This window comes from Mus caroli, unplaced genomic scaffold (genome assembly GCF_978045245.1).
Source record: "Mus caroli unplaced genomic scaffold, Mus_caroli_1 scaffold_19, whole genome shotgun sequence".
Lineage (NCBI taxonomy): Eukaryota > Metazoa > Chordata > Mammalia > Rodentia > Muridae > Mus > Mus caroli.
In genome coordinates this window covers 75,156,958-75,173,931 of record NW_028227274.1, presented here as the reverse complement: position 1 = coordinate 75,173,931, position 16,974 = coordinate 75,156,958, and the positions used below count along the sequence as shown (strand labels likewise).

At 43.1% G+C, this 16,974-nt stretch overlaps 1 protein-coding gene and 1 non-coding gene across 3 annotated transcripts in view; one reads left to right on the top strand and one right to left on the bottom strand.

The window, feature by feature from the left end:
- Positions 1–16,974, bottom strand: part of Hdhd2 (haloacid dehalogenase like hydrolase domain containing 2) — a 29,786-nt gene that overhangs the window by 10,517 nt on the left and 2,295 nt on the right. For both annotated transcript variants that reach the window (XM_021150723.3, XM_021150725.3), the window contains exons 2-4: positions 12,300–12,410; positions 8,192–8,400; positions 6,449–6,533 (exon numbers count right to left, since the gene is read on the bottom strand). In XM_021150723.3, the coding sequence (XP_021006382.1) occupies positions 6,449–6,533; positions 8,192–8,400; positions 12,300–12,400 (395 nt within the window). In that variant the 5' untranslated portion in view covers positions 12,401–12,410. The remainder of the gene's footprint in view (positions 1–6,448; positions 6,534–8,191; positions 8,401–12,299; positions 12,411–16,974) is intronic.
- Positions 9,994–10,118, top strand: LOC115029928 (small nucleolar RNA SNORA40). The gene has a single exon (XR_003835493.1). It is a non-coding gene; the product is annotated as a small nucleolar RNA SNORA40 (small nucleolar RNA).

The following is a 16,974-nucleotide window of genomic DNA, read 5'->3' as shown; positions in this document are numbered from 1 at the left end:
GAAGATCTTGGCTGGGGAACACAGCCACAACAGAAAACCCAAGGCATTCAGCAGGGAAAGCTGCCGGGATGCAGGCCACACAGCTGCCAGGTCTTCCCGTCCCTTGCCCAGCCGCTTCTCCAGTCACCTTCCCAACCATGGACAGTGTTCAGACACCAGCTGCTCTCACTTCCAGGGAAAGCTCTAGAACTCTGTCCTGCTTCACAGACGTCATGTTCCCGCTACCTGCACAGTATGGAACAGTTCACAGCTTCCTCCTGCCCATCTGACAGGTCTGATTAAGTGTCAGGACATCAAAGACAGCATTCTAATCTCCTCCTTGGACTAACTGGGCTTCTTCTTCTTCACTTGCCGTGGTAATTCTGACTATCTGTGTTTTGAATATATTCCTTGCTATAATATCCCAAAACGCTTGTCAGTTTTATTCCTCTCTGCATTTTTGACTTAAAAGAAGGGCCTGGTACAAAACTCTTAAATAAATAAAAATATACTTTATATTTGTAGACTGGAGGATGCATTATGGTTTAGATGCAAATCCATATATTTAATATAGCATCAGTGAATGCTAGGGAGCTCCTAAAAGGGAAATTAACAAGCTGATTCTAAAATTCATATAGGTGTGCAAAGGACAGATGATAGCCGAGGTAGTCATACAGTAGTCATGGCAGTGTGAAGATGGAGAACCTAGAAATAAGCAATGCACATGGCCACTTGCTTACGTCAAGGAACTCACTGGGGAAAAGAGCAAGTCTCTATAATGTCTCTGGAACAAGTAAGCACATATTAAGACATGAACTCTTCTCTGGGCGTGGAGATGCACATTCGTAACCTGGCTCTGGAGAGGCTGAGGTAGGAGATCACAAGTTCAATGCCAGTCTAAGATGTACAGGAAGCCCCTGCCTCAAGCCTCTCTCAGTCACTCACTCTTATCTCATATGAGTCATAAAGACATAAACAGACCCCACACCTAATTGCTAAAGGCAAAAACAACAGCTTACAGAAGAAAACATAGCATTTTCATGTCCTTTGGGTATTAAGTATTTATTAAATAGAACAGAAGAAAATGTTGACAAATTGAATTCCATCAAAATTAAGAACTTTGTGCTCTCATTTTAATAGGAGAGCAAAAATGCAAATCCACTCCAGGCTGAAATATCTGTGGTACCCTAGGGAAACTAAGACTGATATATACAACATATAAATGCCTCTTATATATCAATACGAAAAATAACTCAACCAGAACAGCAAAAGATGTGGACAGGCACATCATAAGAAAAGCTATCTAATACTCAATAATACATGAAAACTTTTCCAATATTACTCATTAGAGAAATAAACTCATTAAGAAGCTACCATGGAGACCACATGGACAGTCACAGTTCCACAGACTACAAAAGACTGGCGGGAACGTGGGGTGAATGGAACTGGCAGAATGTGTGACGTGGGGCTAGCACTGGGTGAACTGGCAATGCCGACCGAGGCTAAAACTGTTACCTACACCTCTATCTGACAACTTCCCTCCTAAATCCACACCCATGAGAATAATGTGCACGTCCCCACAGACATGCAGAAGAATGTTCATCACAGCAGCAAGACTGGAAACAAAGCAAGAGCCAGGGTCAGCACACAAAGAGGCCCGGGAGCTCAGCCAACACGCCACACTACATAGTGCAGGAATGAGAATGGAAAAAGGGAGGCCCACTGCCTGTCATGCATGGGTGTCTCAAAGCAGCAACAACAAAAGTGACCCGTGTACAATTTCATCCGTGTGAAGAGCAGGAATCGAACATAGTGACAGAAACCAGAGAAGGGTCACATGGGGAGCAGCACTGCCTGGCAACGGGGTGCAGGCCAGTCCTTTCCTGTGAGCTCAGGTCAGCTTACACAGGTGCCTAAAATCTTCTGGGTTGTATTTCTATATCTCTCATATCCAAGGCTTTAACTTCTAGTTTGAACTTGCAGGAGTAGGCTCTCTCCTTCCACATGGGCTCCAGAGATGGTACTCAGGCCACCGGTCAGCAAGCGCCTTTATCCTTTATCTGGCATCTCGCTGACCCTTTTTGGACTTTAATTAGGACTGCATAGCTGACAGCCATCTCACAAATGGAAGAGTCCCACAAAAAAAGCTTTCTAACTTGACCTTAGTAGCACAGTGCTGTGAAATGTCTCCTGCCCAGGTTCCAACAGTCCTCAGTGGCTGTCACTGTTCTCCTCCTCTTGTCCCCGTTGTTTTCTCCTGGTTCATAATACATTACAACACTTAAACTCGACCCTGTTGCTGTTGAAAAAGACATGCAGGCCCTAAGCAAGCAATCCTCCATTGAACAACAACCATCAGGATTTCCTCCACACCCTGCTGGGAAGGAAGGCTTTCAGCGGAAAAGGGAGGAAGATGAGAAGAATGAGACGGAAAAATTCTAAATGCCTTTATATAAATGTATGGAACTATAAAAAATTAGGAGTTATTTTTAAGTATGAATGTTTCGCCTCTGTGCCTGTAAGGGACCAATGCAGTTGGATCGTCCTCAGGAAAGGCATCCTGTGCTCCTGATGGCTGAGCCATCCCTCAGTCCACCCCCAACTGTTTAATTAAAAAAAAAAAGACAGAAAACCTCTCCAGTCCAAAAAGTACCAAAATCTGCACAGCTCTGACCTTAGAAGAGTGCTCAGACCCTGTATCGGGAAAGAGAATTTCAGAAGAGAGGCCATCAGAGAAGCTCCAAAGCTGCCTCTCAAACAGGACTTCCTTAGGGGGCTTGGGATGCCCTGCATCTCTGAGTTGATGTTCTAGTATATACAAATCTGTGCACAGAAACCCATGTACATAACTAGCTATGTGCTAACACACCGATGAGGATTCTCTTCAGGTGGCAGAAGCAGGGAACCTCTAGTTATTCTTTTGTGCGTTTTCCACAACTAAAACACGCTGTTTCCATGACCAGGTATTCTTTAGTCTTACTAGGATCAGGCTGGATTAGGAAGTAATCTATTTACCTATGTAGTGTTCCATCCAATTAGTCCATTACTTAAAGGCTCAAACACTGGGCTTCTAGTTAAGATCGTAAGATAAACAGGCTTTGCACTAATGTAGTTATACTGCTGTAAAATTAAAGAAATAGAGTTACCTTCATATAAATGAATCATACAGTATTTTTAGGAAAAAGCAAAGTGGTGAGTAGGATTAAAAAGATAAACACTTAATACTTTCTACCATTTAGGGAGAGCTTCAGATGTACTGATCAAGAAATGCGTGACCCAATGGAGAAGCTAGAGAAAGTACCCAAGGAGCTAAAGGGATCTGCAACCCTATAGTTGGAACAACATGATGAACTAACCAGTACCCCGGAGCTCTTGTCTCTAGCTGCATATGTATCGAAAGATGGCCTAGTCGGCCATCACTGGAAAGAGAGGCCCATTGGACTTGCAAATTTTATATGCCCCAATATAGGGGAATGCCAGGGCCAAAAGAATGGGAATGGGTGGGTAGGGAAGTGGTGGTGGGGGTATGGGGGACTTTTGGGATAGCAGTGGAAATGTAATTGAGGAAAATATGTAATAAAAAATATTAAAAATTAAAAAAAAAGAAATGCGTGAAAATAAGAGAGCATCAAGTTCCTGGTCCTAGTATCACAGTGATTACAAGGAGGGTGGGGGGCATCTGTAGGAGGGGTCAAATGCACTGACCACTCCTGCTTGGTAAGACAGCGGGGAAGCACAGCAACGTTAGTTGCTCCGCTATGGTGTGCATTAAGTGCAGAGGGTCTAAGACCCTGAGCGCCTTACACAGCACAATCCCAGGCCAGGCCTAAGGTGTTACAGAGCTGGTTTACATCTTTCCCCCAAAGCAACTCTTTAACATCATTCTCAATTTTGCTCAGGCAGGTAAGATATGTGTATGTGCCATGCATTTTAGAGAGGCCAGTTCATTAAAAATATAATAGGGATGAAGCGGTGTAATATGAAATTTGATGCATCTGTCTTGATGCATAATGCCTGGGAAGGCAGTTATGCAATGGGCTTCAACATCCAATGTTTATTCTCATTATCAACGTGAATAGTAATTTAATCGGTGGTTCATTTGAGATGCCTATATTTGCCACATATAATCCGAACAGCTGCAGTCACTGGGTAGAAGGCACAGTCTCTGTGGGAACATCAATATGCAAACAAGGCCAAGACCTAGAATCTCTGTGAACTCTCCATCCAGCTGTTAAGTGCATTTGTGAAATTAGAGCTGACCTATAAGTACACTGTAATGCTTTAAAATGTGGTGTTTGGAAAAATCAATATGGTTAGGAAAGTGTACTAATTAGACAGCATCCGAGCAATTACAAAGCCAGTATTATGTCAACATACATTTTTATTACCCTGAGTCTAGTATTCATTTAAAAGAGACCTCCCAACTTCCTATTAAATATGTCCTTCCCAAATTACCAGCTAAAATCAATCAAGAGCTTCTTCTTGAAACTGTGGGTAGAGGAGTGCACAGAAGGGAACAGCAGAAGGAACAATGCAGGCTTCTCTTTCAAATAAACTCTGATACTGCTGGCAGCCTTACAAAAGGATGGCAGACAGTTTCCCAAGAAACTAAAGCAGGACAATTAAAGTATGTGAAAAGAAAGTATTTTTATTATTATCTTTAATCTTTTTTTTACAGTCCTGTGCTGGGAAGTACAGTCTCAAGCCATTTGTCGGTGACTGGATGAATCTTTAAATAAAGGCCTGAGCATCGCAGTGACCGTGCGAGCTGCCAACGACAGTGGATCCGTTAACCAAGGTCCCTCAGTGACCGGGCACACAACTGAGAACACTTGACTCAAACTGCAATTTCTGCTGATTCAGATTTTACATGAGGACGGTCACTTTCTAAAACTGACAGCAAACAATGGGGGCGGATGTGTAAACCTGCTTAATTAAAGTTTCTTACAGGGCATACATGCCAAGAAACACATTCTACACTAAGTGTGCATTAGGGTGGTTCTTGTGTGTCCTCATCCTGGTAGGGAAAATAAAAAGCAGTGTTTAGTTATGACACCAGACATCTATCAGGCCACTGCTTGGTTGGTTGTTCTTGGCTGTTGCTTTGACATAGAGCATCTTGCTCTCCAGGCCATCCTTGACCTCCATGTAGGTGAGGATGACTGAACATCTGATCCTTCTGGCTCCAGTTTGAATGCTGGGATTACAAATGTATACAAAAGCACTGCCACTGTATGTGGAGTTGGGGACTAAACTAGGGGCTTTGTGCATGGTAGGCAAACACTATACACTCCTACTTCTCTGTCCAACCATTTTTTTCCAGTAAATTAATTCAATATATCTTTCTGCAACATTCTAAAGTACTCACCTGTCATAAATACAAAGGCAAATCACACTATTTAGTTGTTTGAGAAGACATAAAAAGCAAGATGAGAAAACAAAAACTTCAAGAAAAAAATCAGTCTTCTCTGCAGATCAGAGCTGTGAGCACATTTTGTCGACGTATTTTGGGGAGCAGGAGAACAAGTTCATAGTGTTCTTTTAGAAGCTGCAGGAGTTGGTGTAGGCCAAATGCTCGGATACACTGGACTTACAGCTTTGGCTTGTTACGTGCCTGTCAATCCCACCGAAGGCTCTCCACCTGCCTGTCTCATAGGACGAATGTCTCCAACCCCTCCTGGCTGCTAAAGCGGGCCTCTCACCTTCTTCTGGCCTTTTACTCTTTACTCTCCCACCCTGACCTGGTAATTTAGTAGTCATGGGAACACTTGCTGATTCTCCATCTTTACAGCCACTTGCCAGGGCAGTCTTTCCTTAGCACTTGGTCTTAGCTGCTTTGAAAATATGGTCAAAGGGCCCACTCTTCCTAGCCCGGCCTCTCAGTAAGGCGAGGCACCCTCACCGTCTCCACTGATTAGCTGGGTGCTGCTTTCTCTCAGTGACCAGCACTGTCGGTGGAAAATGCCTACGGTAATAAAGTAACAACAACAATGACCACAAAACCCTACTTCCTTTCCAGTTGCAATTTTATTGTGAATTCTTGTTCTAGAATATTGATTCTCTAAATAAGAGGAAAAATGATCATCACATATTTACACAGATGACGAACAAAACCAAAAGCGAAGTGAAGTGGAGCAGGTAAAGCTGCCTGCAGTAGCCTAAGACTGAAACCTGATCCTCAGGACCCACATGGGGAAAGGAGAGAGCCAATCTCTGAAGCTGTCCTCCATCCAGCGACAGCTGTGTCACGCTCACACACACACATACACTCACTCACACACACACACACACACACACACACACGCCAAGATAGTTAATATTATTTGATGTTGGCACTAAAGAGACTTTTTGAAGATGTTTACCCTATTGTGTAATCTAGGTAGTCAGAAATTAACAAAAACTCTTATGTGCCAAAATCTAAAGAAGAAATGAAGGAGACCCTTTGATCAGATGAGAGGCAGCTGCTTACCGGAATGCTTGGTTCAGAAGCTGGTAATGAAAATGCTCTGGTGCCAGTCCTATGACCACAGCGTTGGGGTCCTGGGTTTGAACTCCTGGCAACAGGGAAGAAATGTAAGCATTTATACAGTCACACTGTATTAAAAAAAAAAATCTCCCACATGTGCACATTTTGCTATCACCATAATTTGAAGTACATTTTGGAAGAGGGAAGAGGAAAAGAGAGAGGGGTGGGCTGGAGAGGAGGGAGAAGAGAGGGACATTAATATCTTTCCATATTCTTCATAGATGTTTTTATAGCTAGAATACCTGAATTGAAAATTGCAACCTGATATTTGTGAGTGATTTCTGATTTCAAAATGCTTTATTGATTATAGCCAGGAGAACATCTACGAGTTTTATCACAGTAACAGTAACTGATAAGGGAATGAAATTCTAAGAGGCAAGGGAAAAGAGACTTCTAATTGGCACATGCATGACAAATATGAAAAGCACCACTGTGTAGAATTCTACAGTTTTATAACCATTTCCTAATCTACATTTGTTTCACACATATTAAAGCATGTTTAAGAGCCTGGTATCTAATACTAGGACTTCAGATATGACAAACCAGGCAAAGTTTGTCCGTCGTCTGATCACAAGGCCTATGCACTATGCACAGCTAATGCCCGAGTGCCCTTCACTGTGTTCAGGTGCCCACTGTGAGTTTCTTTCTCACTCACTGCCATGAGTGTTAAATAACTTGTTAAAGTTTATTGAGGGAACAAACTTATTGCCCACAGTGAGAGTTGAATATTTTTAGTGTTATTTCTTTTTATTACATCTACTACTGAAGCAGATGTTGGCAAAGATATTTTCATTTTCTTCAAATATTCACATATATTGGTTATTTTCATATAGATAAACATGTTCTGAGAGGTACAGTCCATCACTGAGTGACAAGATTTCTTCCAGTCCTGACCAAATATTCTGCTTTTCCATCCCAGTTCTAGCTTACTGCTAGTACATCAGAATCTTACTTAAAACAAAAAAAACAAGCTAGGATTTTAATATTGTTTTAATACAGTCAGAAAGGAAATTCAGATTCAAAGATTGCTCTGCTGTCCTTCAGCTTGTTCATGTAACTAGGACACTTTTTCTATAGTCACTTTGTCCAAAGTGAAAACAATTTACTCTTTATTGAAAAGTATTTCACAATCATTACGGAATAGCTGTACTATCTAGAATGACATCTATTTTTAAGAAGTCCCTGGTTTATCTCACTTAGCCAAGTTATGAGAGCATATCCTGGATTAACAGCTATAATACTCAAAAGAATTACTTTAAAACATGCTCATGATTCACTAATAGATTACTAATTTGGGATGATCTAAGTACCATTAAAACTCAACCCAAACATATAATGCCGCTTACCTCACAAAGTCAGTACTGTAGATGGTGGTCAGAGAGGTCTGAGAAACATCAGCTCAGACTCTATAAACTCTATAAACACAGCAGGGGACTTGGAGTCAAATGCAGGGGTGCAGAGGCAGCTCTTACCTCCTGGGCTACAGCAGCAACTAATGTGGTCGAGCTGATCGACCAAATGTTAGAGGGTAAGTCCTGTACTGCTCTGGACAAGGCTGCTTTGTCTGTCTGTCTGTCTGTTTTGTGGACCATCTCAGCAATGGGAATATCTGCGTAGATACCTCTTCTGCATGGTTTCAGGGATCCCCACGTGAAGAACTTTGTCAGCTTCTCCCAAATCTCTCACCTGTGAAATCAGGCAGTGCACGGTCATCAACCAGGAGCATGGGCCTGACTTGCTTCTGCTCTATTAAGTTTCGGGCTGCTGTCAGGGAAGTAAATATTTCATCTTCGGAGATCTCAAACTCCAATTTTTTCAGTCTCTCCAGTAGGTCTTTCTTGCTCTCTTTGGTTGTATTGGTCACAAACCGAACCATCACGGAAGTGGCCCGCAACCTGGAAAAGTCAGATTCACAAGTGCAGCTTTTACCTCCTAGTCCATGACACCTCCCAAGCCGGCAAGTGTTAGGACGTGAGCACGTGCCCTGTGCTTTGCTTTTAATCTACCCAGAATGCAGTGTCTCGCACACTGGAAAGTCAAACTTTGAAAGCTATCTCCACTTCGTGGGAGCTTCTGGACTTTAGCTGCCCTTGGCTGGCTGAGGAGTTTAGTAAGGACATGAAAGCCCACTGTCCTCACAGGGTCTAGAGGTGAGCTATCTTAAAGATCATCCCCTGATGTGACATGACAGAACTGAGACTCATGGCGGCAAGTAACTGCAGCCACTGGGTAGCAGTGGGGCCGTGGCAAGGTTTCCTGTGCTCTGCCAGTGTTTTATTGCTCTTACTACAAGAACTGCGGATGCCACAGTTATTAGAGTCTTGTGAAATGGACTGGAAGGGAATAAAAAAAAGACCAAACTGAGATGTTAACAGAGATAGCTACACACCAGTGCATTGCTGTGCGTATAAACAGAAACTCCCTGGTCAGCTCAGAGAGATGCTCAGAACTCATTTTCTTGTCAGACCCAGCAGCCCGGAGAAGAATGGAAAGTCTGAAGCTTCCTGCGCCATAAGTGAGTTCAAGGCCAGTGTCTACACAGCATGTGTGTAAGTACTACTAACATACAGGAGTGATTTGATTCCATGATCTGGTTTTGAATAACAAATTGGGATTATTTCAGAGAAAGAATTTGTGACTCTAGCCTTCTTTAGAAATACTTTCTCAGTTCAATATGTTGAACAGTGTTTCAACATAAAATCTAAAGGTAATTATAATTTAGTTATAATTTAGAATTCATATTAATAGCCTGTTGCTTTTAATGTCTTCCCCAGAAGGCTACAAGACATAAAAGTGCTTGACATAATTTAAAACAAGCAAATAAAACAGAAGAGAGTTTTAAGGATGCACTCAAAGAACATTAAGTAAATTTATATGATTAAATAATCCACTGTAATCATGACTTCCTCTATTATATCTGTGTGGCAACTTCTCAGTAGAACACATTAAATTTGGTAGTTTATCTCACAAGAGAAATTGCTACGTTAACATGGCTATTATCTTCAAAGTGAGCATTACTGTGGAATGCCCACATCAGCTTTAATGAGTTTTCTTTAAAAAACAAAACTTTCTGTGTAACTAGTTCCTCAACGTCCCTTGTCTGTTTTTATAGAAACCACAGTGGCTGTGCCAGTGCAGGGATTCCGACAGGGAAACCTCCAGTGCTCCAGAAAGTTCCACGGACAGTCTCCTGCCTGGCAGAGTGGCAGGCTCAGCGGTTACACTGCATCAGAGGTGGCACTGTTCAGCAGAGTTGGCGAGTTTTCTTTCGATCTAAGCAGAAAGGCCACCTTCACAGCAATGAGACCTGGGACTGAGGTGTGATTTTTTTTTTTTTTTTTTTTTTTGGTTTTTCGAGACAGGGTTTCTCTGTGTAGCCCTGGCTGTCCTGGCACTCACTTTGTAGACCAGGCTGGCCTCGAACTCAGAAATCCACCTGCCTCTGCCTCCCGAGTGCTGGGATTAAAGGCGTGTGCCACCACGCCCGGCTCTGAGGTGTGATTTTGATGAACTTGTGGACAGAGATTTAAAGACAGGTGGGAAAATAAGTTCTCTTTTTTGACCTAGACCTCATTGTTCAGTGTGGGTTTTGACAAACATATGAAGGAATATGATACTTAAGACAATTAGAAGTACTGAAGGTACTGACGGACACGAGGCAGGTCTGCAGTTGAAGGTGTGTGTCTGACTGTGAGTGAGTGGCGTTTGTCTCAGCCAAGCGTTGGCATGTCCCACAGACCTGCAGTTCCGCAGTGTGGCCGGCAGCTTATGGATGGGTGTTATCTGGGCTCACTCATGTCAGGAGAAGTGGCAGCGGCCTTTCTAAAGCAGACTCTGCAGTAAACTGCTTCTAGGAATCAATGCTAATAATCTTAGCAGGGAACACTGACGTTGCCACAATTCAAGTGTCGATCAAAGAAAATCAACTGAAAGAGCTGTGGGAGGGCTGGGAGGGTGACTGGAGTGAACATCACCTCACTCTGACTGGCAGAAGGTGAGAGGGAGAGCCTGGGCTCTGGCTTTGGGGGAGTTCTGGTGACTTGGATAAGTGGCAGAGGAATCACAAAGGAAATTCCTTAGACAAAAAACTAGAGTTTAAATAATTCTGCCTAATTTTACTTATTTTTATATAAACCTTCTTTTATACTTTGTACAAAGTCAGCATCATTTTTGGCTCAGTTTCTCCAGTGTTTTCTATGGAGGAAATAAAAATTAAATTTAGCTGTTAAAAATAAATAGACTTGGGGATGTATCTCAGCTGGAAGAATTGCCTACCTAGCATGCACAAAATCTCGGCTTCCACTCCACAGACTGCATGAGCCAGGGGCAGCGCACACCTGCCACTCCAGTCCGAGACATTCAAGTGGGAGGTTCAGAGGGGCAAGGCCACCTTTGGCTACATTTTGAGTGCAGAGCCAATCTGAGATACTAGAAAAAGCAAGAAAGCAAGCACTAGGATGTCTACTCACTGAGGCTCACAGATCAGCTGGCACCCATCCTGGCCCGAGAAGGCCTGGCGAATACAGAGGCCGGGTGCCCAGTTGTATTTTGGTTTTAAAGAAAGCCCATCCTTCCTCCAATTACAAACTCAACATCAGGACTCCAAATGAGAATGACAGCTGTACCACACGAGCACAGGTACACTGGCATCTTCTGTTTGGCTCTCTAAGTGGGCAGTACATACTGGAGAGAGGATGAAGCCTGTGTTGCTCTTGCCCTCATACCTAGCAGTGCTGAGGCTTGTCACCAGATCTTCTTATGAACAGTACACAGTGGACATTCTGGAGTTTGAAAATGACAGATACCAAACTATATACCATTGATTTTGAAAACCTCTAACTTTTTTTCAGGATGACTACACTGAATAGTAGATTTTTTCATGGCACCTAGAAGCAAACATCCATATTTGGCTCACCATGTGTACATACGTGTATATGTGCACATGTGTGTTCATGCATATGGCCAGGGGACCACCTCAGACGCTATTGCTTTGATACCTCTTTTGAGACAAGGTCTCCCATTAGCCCGAGGCTTGCAGATTTGGCTAGGCTGTCCAAAGCCCCAGGGAGCCACCACACCTGGCTTTAAGTGGGTGCCGAGGATCTCAGGTTTGCAGGGCAAGCACTTTACGTAATGAACCCCCTCTAGCCTTAGTTCTCTTTAACACGCTTTCTTCATGTATTCTCCGCTGGTTTCTAGACCTGCTTAGTGTTGTACCTGGTGAATCAGAAATATAGTCTTTAATCTTTGGAAGTATTAAATGTAGTTGATAGAAATCTTTCAAAAATTCCAAGTCTTTCAACCAAGCATTACTCTTAACAGTTGCAAATTCAGTGTTGGATCTTAGGCGATCAGGAGGCAGACTATGTCTGTGTGCTTATCTGTGTATTTCAGTTAGATCCCAGGACTCATGTGGTTTTCCCCCTCAGTGCTATTCATTCTATAGTTTTAAAATTAAATTACTATTCTAGTTTCTTGAGACTTCACCTCCAAATTTACATTATTGGTTTAAAAAAACAAAACAAAACAGAGTGGGGGACTGGTGGGGGTGGGGGGTGGGGGGAGGAGAGAGAACAAAAAGACTAGAGCAAAAGGCCAAGCCTAATAAAGCAGGGAGAACGATGTTGGGAGGATATTACAACGCATACATCTTCTAGCTAGACCCAAGGCAGTTCTGCCATGTATGGTAAGCTGGTGAAAAGCCATCTTCAGGCCATCCATTTAGCTAATGATCCGCCTTGGTAAAGCGGCACTTAAAAACGTATTTGTCATCTGAACCTGGAGGACAGCTTGCCTTTTAAGAGCTTCCTGTGCGCCTGGCACAGCTGCATCTTCAATGTGAAGTGTGCCATTGAGATCCACCAAAACAGCTTTTAACGCACGGCGCGCTGCCATCCTTCATGCCCTAGGAGAGAGCAAATGAAATTAAAAATACACTTTAACAAACAATGGACAATTAAAAACTGGTAAGCAATCAAAAATACCATTCACATCCAGGAAGATATTGCTTAGCGTTAAGCTGCGTCTCTTTTGGAAAAAAAATAATATTTAAAAAAAAAATCAAAACTCAACATTTAATGCATGAAACTTTTATAATGCTTAGGTTTTTATATATTCTCTTTTAAATCGAGTTAAAACTTGGAAAGAAAATGTTAGAACGAGATGCTACGACTTACTTTCAGGTTTCTCAGAATAATTCTGGTATTACGTGTTTTATTTTTAAGTATGAGAATAACGAATACACAGACAGGGACACTGCATTAGGAAGGTCTTTTCATAATTGGTTGTGGACAATTAAAACATTCTAATTGCCACTGCTATGTTCTGAACTGGTATGTGTGGCCAAGGAGCTGCCAGTATTTAAAGGAAGCTATGATTTCCTATAAATAACCTATAAGTTGAGGGGAAGAATAAAGTTCTATAGTAAAAATAAGATGTGTGGGGTGTATGTGTGTAGGTGTGTGCCTGTGGGGTGTGTGTGTGTGTGTGTGGTGTATGTGTGCACATGTGGGGTGTGTGTGGTGTATGTGTGCACATGTGGGGTGTGTGTGGTGTATGTGTGCACATGTGGGGTGTGTGTGTACTTTACGCGCACAAGGCAAGCGAGCTATCAACTATGCTGCATTTCTAGATCCATGCTGCAAATTCTAAAGACCGTATCCTCACGCTCTAGTGTAGGCAGCTCTGAAGACTTTCCCCTCAAACACTTGTTAAATACTTTGTTGTTTACATTGTTTGACAAGGTCTTGTTATGTAGCCCAGACTAACCTTGAATTCACAGCCCTCCTGCCTCCTAAGAGCTGGGGTTAGAGCCCTATGCTGACTTGTTAATCTTTGTTGTATCACACAAGGATGAATTTGGTTTATAGATCATTAGTAACGGGCTCTTAAAATCTAGAGGCTTAAGAAGAGGAATGAGATTTGATTTAGTTGAGACTTAGGGTTTGTTTTGTTTTGAGACAGGATCTCACTATGTAGCCTACCTGACCTGGAACCGCTCTGTAGACCAGGTTTTCCTCTAGTATTACAACAATCCCTGCTTCTGTAACCCAGTGCCTGCATCAGATGCATCTGCCACCATGCCTGGAGGGGCTCTGTGTTCTGGGGAGCCACCACTGTTTGACCCCAGGCTATCACATGGGACACTGTGTCATAGGCCTCCCGCAAGGCTGGGAGATGGGCAACACCGAGTCTAAACTCCATCTTCAGTCACTACAAAATTTTTCCAAAACACCTTTGTTCTATGGCTTGGCTTCAATAAATGGCTAACAGAGAGCACTCTTAATGTTAATATTCTCTATGATCTTAAAATTTCTGCTGATATATGGGCAAATGTCCAGGTTTGTTGGTAACTGCACCCTTGTGCCTCCTCTGTAGCCAATATTCTAAGGCTCAGGTTCTACTTTGAAAGTATGGTCAGTGCAGCAGACCCCTTGCCTCCAAGGACTCAGATCCCAAACCGAAGTTCCCTCCCTTGTTCGAGCACTGCCCCTCCCCTTCTTCCTTTGACACACTCACCCATTTTAGCTACAGTGATCACTCCAAACCAGGCCGCTAATCTATCCTCCTTAGGTATGTGCGAATCACTTGTCTGTGAATTCGATTCTAAATTCCAGAGCCTGATTCTTCTGCCCGCTATGTCCTCCACATGGCCCTGGCTCTTGCAACACTCTCTCCCATCTTCCTTTCAGTTTGCCTGAGGTCCTGCAGCCCCCCTCCTCCTGGTAGGCCCCCCTTTTCTCACTCACTCCTATGACAGATCTGTCCACTCTGTACAGTCCAGCCTGGCCCTCAATGCTCACAGTGGGGAGGCCTCAACGCTTGCTCTCATACTGAGCATATCAGCCTCCCAGCACTCCTAAACAACTGGTCACTCTCATCCCTCCAAAACCCACAGCTTCCTCAAACCCATGCTTGAGCCACAGTAACCGGTTTTTATTTTTTGTTTTTCCCCCATCCCCCACAAGATCTGCCCCCCTCTGCCCCCCTGGGTCCCTAAACTTGTTCCAACTGCATCACTTTAACAGTCCCACCTCCTCACTGACATGACTCCAAAAAAGCCTCCTTTCAGCCCCATGTGCCACCCCACCCACTTCCTAAAGCTAAATTCTACACTGGTGGTAATCAAATTTGTGACCTTCTGATAAAATTTTGCCATTTTTTTCAACCTTATTAACCCTTTCCTGTCCTAACACTGAAGTTTAAACATATCATGCAAGCATTTGTTATAAACTGTTAAACATAATTAAAACATACAATTATCGACTACCTCATAAAGAATCATATTCTTTAACATGTTCATAACTATACTTATAATCATAATTACCAAAATATAAATATTTTCAAAGTCAAAACAAAAACTAAGTAGCTAAAAACCAAATGTTTGTCTATTTATATATACTTTAGATAAACAAATAGTTCTCAAAAATCTACAGACTATGTTACTTAAAATGTTTGATAAAACAATTTTTGTAGTAGAGACACACAGGCCCCTGACAGCACTCCTGATCTCCTCCAAAGATGGGCACAGAAGACCCTCTGCCTGAAGCTTGCTTTAAATGTGGCACAGATAGACACTGGGCTATAAACTGCCCTTTGCCATGACTGCTGACAGCACACTGGCCAAACTGTGACAGGCGAGACACTGGGAAGTTGACTGACTAGCTTTGCCCACACAAAGTAGGTTAGTCCTTCCTCAGAGTCCTGCTTCACAAAAAAAGTCTGTCAGATTTTCTGGGGCTCTTGGCCAAAATGGATGTCCCACTGACCACAGAGATACCTTGGATGACTGACTATCCTGGTAGCCCAGTGTCTGTGTCATTTTTAAACCTTGGAGGCTGCTTGCTCAGATAAAATTTATCCTTCTAGGGTCTCTGATGGGTTTGAAGATCAATTTAAGGACAAACCCCCAAGCTTCAGCTGCCCTCTCAGTCCTCTGCATATGTAAAATTCAGGCCTCAAGCCTCGCTTTCCTAGAGCTGCCATTACTAGGTCTAGAGACAATTTCCCTTGTTACTAGACTCAAGCAAACAAATCAATATAGCTTTATCTAAAGGAGCTCGCTTTGCAATGGCTATGCCAAAGGGTCAGCCACCTGTGTCTAGTGGTAAGTAGCTGCATAAAAAGAGATATAAAGTTTCGGTAAGGTCCGAGGATCTGAAAGCTTCTAAGAAAATGTTTGAGGGTCTGGGAGGGTGTTTTGAGGTTGGTAAATGAAGTCATGAAGGTTGGAGGCTGTGAAAAGAAACCTTGGATGGTGACAGGAAAGTGATTAAAGGATCTGGGAGGAATGAAAGCTGCTTCAGCTTCTTCCCTTGCTACGTTAAGTTCAGAGCTTCAAGATCAATCAGATTTTAATTGTTTCCCAAGCCTTGACGATGACACAAAGGTATGACTCTATTGCCTTTTCTACAGTATGGGTTTCAGTATAGATTACAAACAATGATAATGCTAACCTGTCTAAATGAATTTTTTTTTAAACTTAGTAAGATTCTTAAAGGTTTCAAAAGCCTTAGAAAACTAGAGGGCCTTTAACCTCCTCCTGACTTATAAGGGTGCATCTACATGTTTCTGGGAGAAAATGCTACTATTACATCAATGCATCTGGCAGGGTGGAGACTCAGACTGAGTCACTCCACAAACTGTCTGAAGGACCCCACCAATACAACCAGGCCACATCTCTAGTCCATGCTTTCTAAGTCTTAACTCTTCACATGGCTAGCTCCGTTCATATGGTTTTCTCCTAGCACCTTGCCCTCTCCTCTTCCTCCAGGAGTAAAATTTCCCAAGTAACAGTCAGCCAATGCTCCTACACCCATAACTCTCAATGAGCAGGAGCTCTGGGGCTCACTCTGCAAGCTCCCCCCACCCACTCCCACCTACTCCCAACTCTCCCACCCACTGCTGCCCCTCTTCAGAAGGAAGGAGTGAGATCCGAATTGGCACCCCTATACCCAAAGAGGTTAGGATGTTAGGCTGGAGCCCTGGCTCATCCCCTGCACAAGCTAGAAAACCCTCCGTCCCCCAACCCCACCTGCAGAGAAAACTCAGGCTAACAAGTCATCACCCCTCATCTCTGTGTTTCCAGCCACCCTTCCAAGAGTGCCTGCCCAGGGGCTCAGTTCTCCATGTATGGGCACCATCCCAGGTCCTAGCTGGCATCCCATCACTCCTCCCCTAAGCTTTAGAAAGTCCCCTTGCTTTAGCCTGGAAGCGTGACTCCACCCGTGAGATCAGTGAACCCACCCGAGAGCTGCCTCCTAATAAATTTGCCTTTATCTACCTTTAATCTGGTCTAATCTGACCTCTATCTGCATCACTGAGGAAAATGCCTATCAGTGTGCACACTTAGCAATTTCCCTATCATGATAGATGTAGGTAGGTTACTCTAGGTAGATTTGGACATTCATTTTTACAACTGTCTTCTTTTATATAAATGTACTGTCATTATGTTCTCCTCAGTGTAAGTC